The sequence below is a fragment of the Silurus meridionalis genome, chromosome 24, assembly GCF_014805685.1.
Source record: "Silurus meridionalis isolate SWU-2019-XX chromosome 24, ASM1480568v1, whole genome shotgun sequence".
NCBI lineage: Eukaryota > Metazoa > Chordata > Actinopteri > Siluriformes > Siluridae > Silurus > Silurus meridionalis.
Window position 1 is genome coordinate 21,204,401 of NC_060907.1, and position 1,106 is coordinate 21,205,506.

At 44.0% G+C, this 1,106-nt stretch overlaps 1 protein-coding gene across 1 annotated transcript in view; it reads left to right on the plus strand.

The window, feature by feature from the left end:
- The first annotated feature begins 478 nt into the window (after positions 1 to 478).
- Positions 479 to 1,106, plus strand: part of lratb.2 (lecithin retinol acyltransferase b, tandem duplicate 2) — a 4,770-nt gene continuing 4,142 nt past the window's right edge. Inside the window, exon 1 of the mRNA XM_046838246.1 lies at positions 479 to 1,047. Within this exon, the coding sequence (XP_046694202.1) occupies positions 544 to 1,047 (504 nt within the window). The 5' untranslated portion in view covers positions 479 to 543. The remainder of the gene's footprint in view (positions 1,048 to 1,106) is intronic.

Sequence of the window (1,106 nt, forward strand, 5' to 3'; positions counted from 1 at the left end):
GGTAAAATAAAAAAGATAACTTGTTAATTTTAATGACAATCTAATTGTCTTTAACTTTGACACACAAACTGTTATTTATGATTAAAATCATTTGGGTTTGTAAACCCGGCTGGTTCTAGTTTAAAGCAGAGATCTGGACGAGGAGGAACAGAGTTATGGAGAAGTTCCACCACCTCAGAAAACTCTGATTTGGTAAAGTTGTGTAACAGGACGTGTTTCAATCTGAGAGAATTAAATATTGCTCCATTGAACCTTAACCTCAAAATAGAAAATGAGTTCTGTTTTTACCTTTCACACACACACACACACACACACACACACACACACGGTTTTGTCCTCTGTCGTGAGGATGAAGTGAAGCTGAAGTTGAGTAACTCATTGTTTATTGTGTTTCACTGGACATGTGACATTCTTTTCTACAAATCTGCATAAGAACTGGTCCAGACCTGTAATCCTTATCCTGCCCCTCCTCTCCCTCCTCTCCCTCCACATGGAGGATAAAACCTTCTCACACCTTTAGAAACACAGCTCATCTCTAAGATCATGTTTCTCTTGCAGTTCCTCAGCAGCTTTTTTGCAGCGCTGATCACAGACATAAACCAGCAGAAGGTGAAGACAGTCCCTTATGACATTTCTGTGCTTGAACGTGGGGATCTCCTTGAAGTTCCCCGAACACTCTTCACTCATTTTGGGATCTACTTAGGCAACAATCGTGTGGCTCACCTCATTCCTGACATCCTGCCTGTTATCTCAGCAGATCAAAGCACCATCTCAAAAATGGTGACAAACAACCGGCTGATTCTGGGTGTGATCGCAAAAAAGGCCAGCGTTCGTGTGGACTCTGTGGAGGACTTTGCTTATGGAGCTGAGATCCTGGTGAACAGCATGGACAGGGTGTGCAGTCGGCCTCCACTGCAGAGTGAAGAAGTGGCCAGGAGAGCGGAAAAGCTGATCGGATCCATTGAATACAGTCTGCTGTGGTTCAACTGTGAACATTTTGTCATGTTCTGCAGATACGGAAGCAGCATGAGCTTTCAGACCTCCCAGGTACATCATTCTACACCATGTCCAACAGGCTGAGGAACATCTCACACCCTGTCGGACTC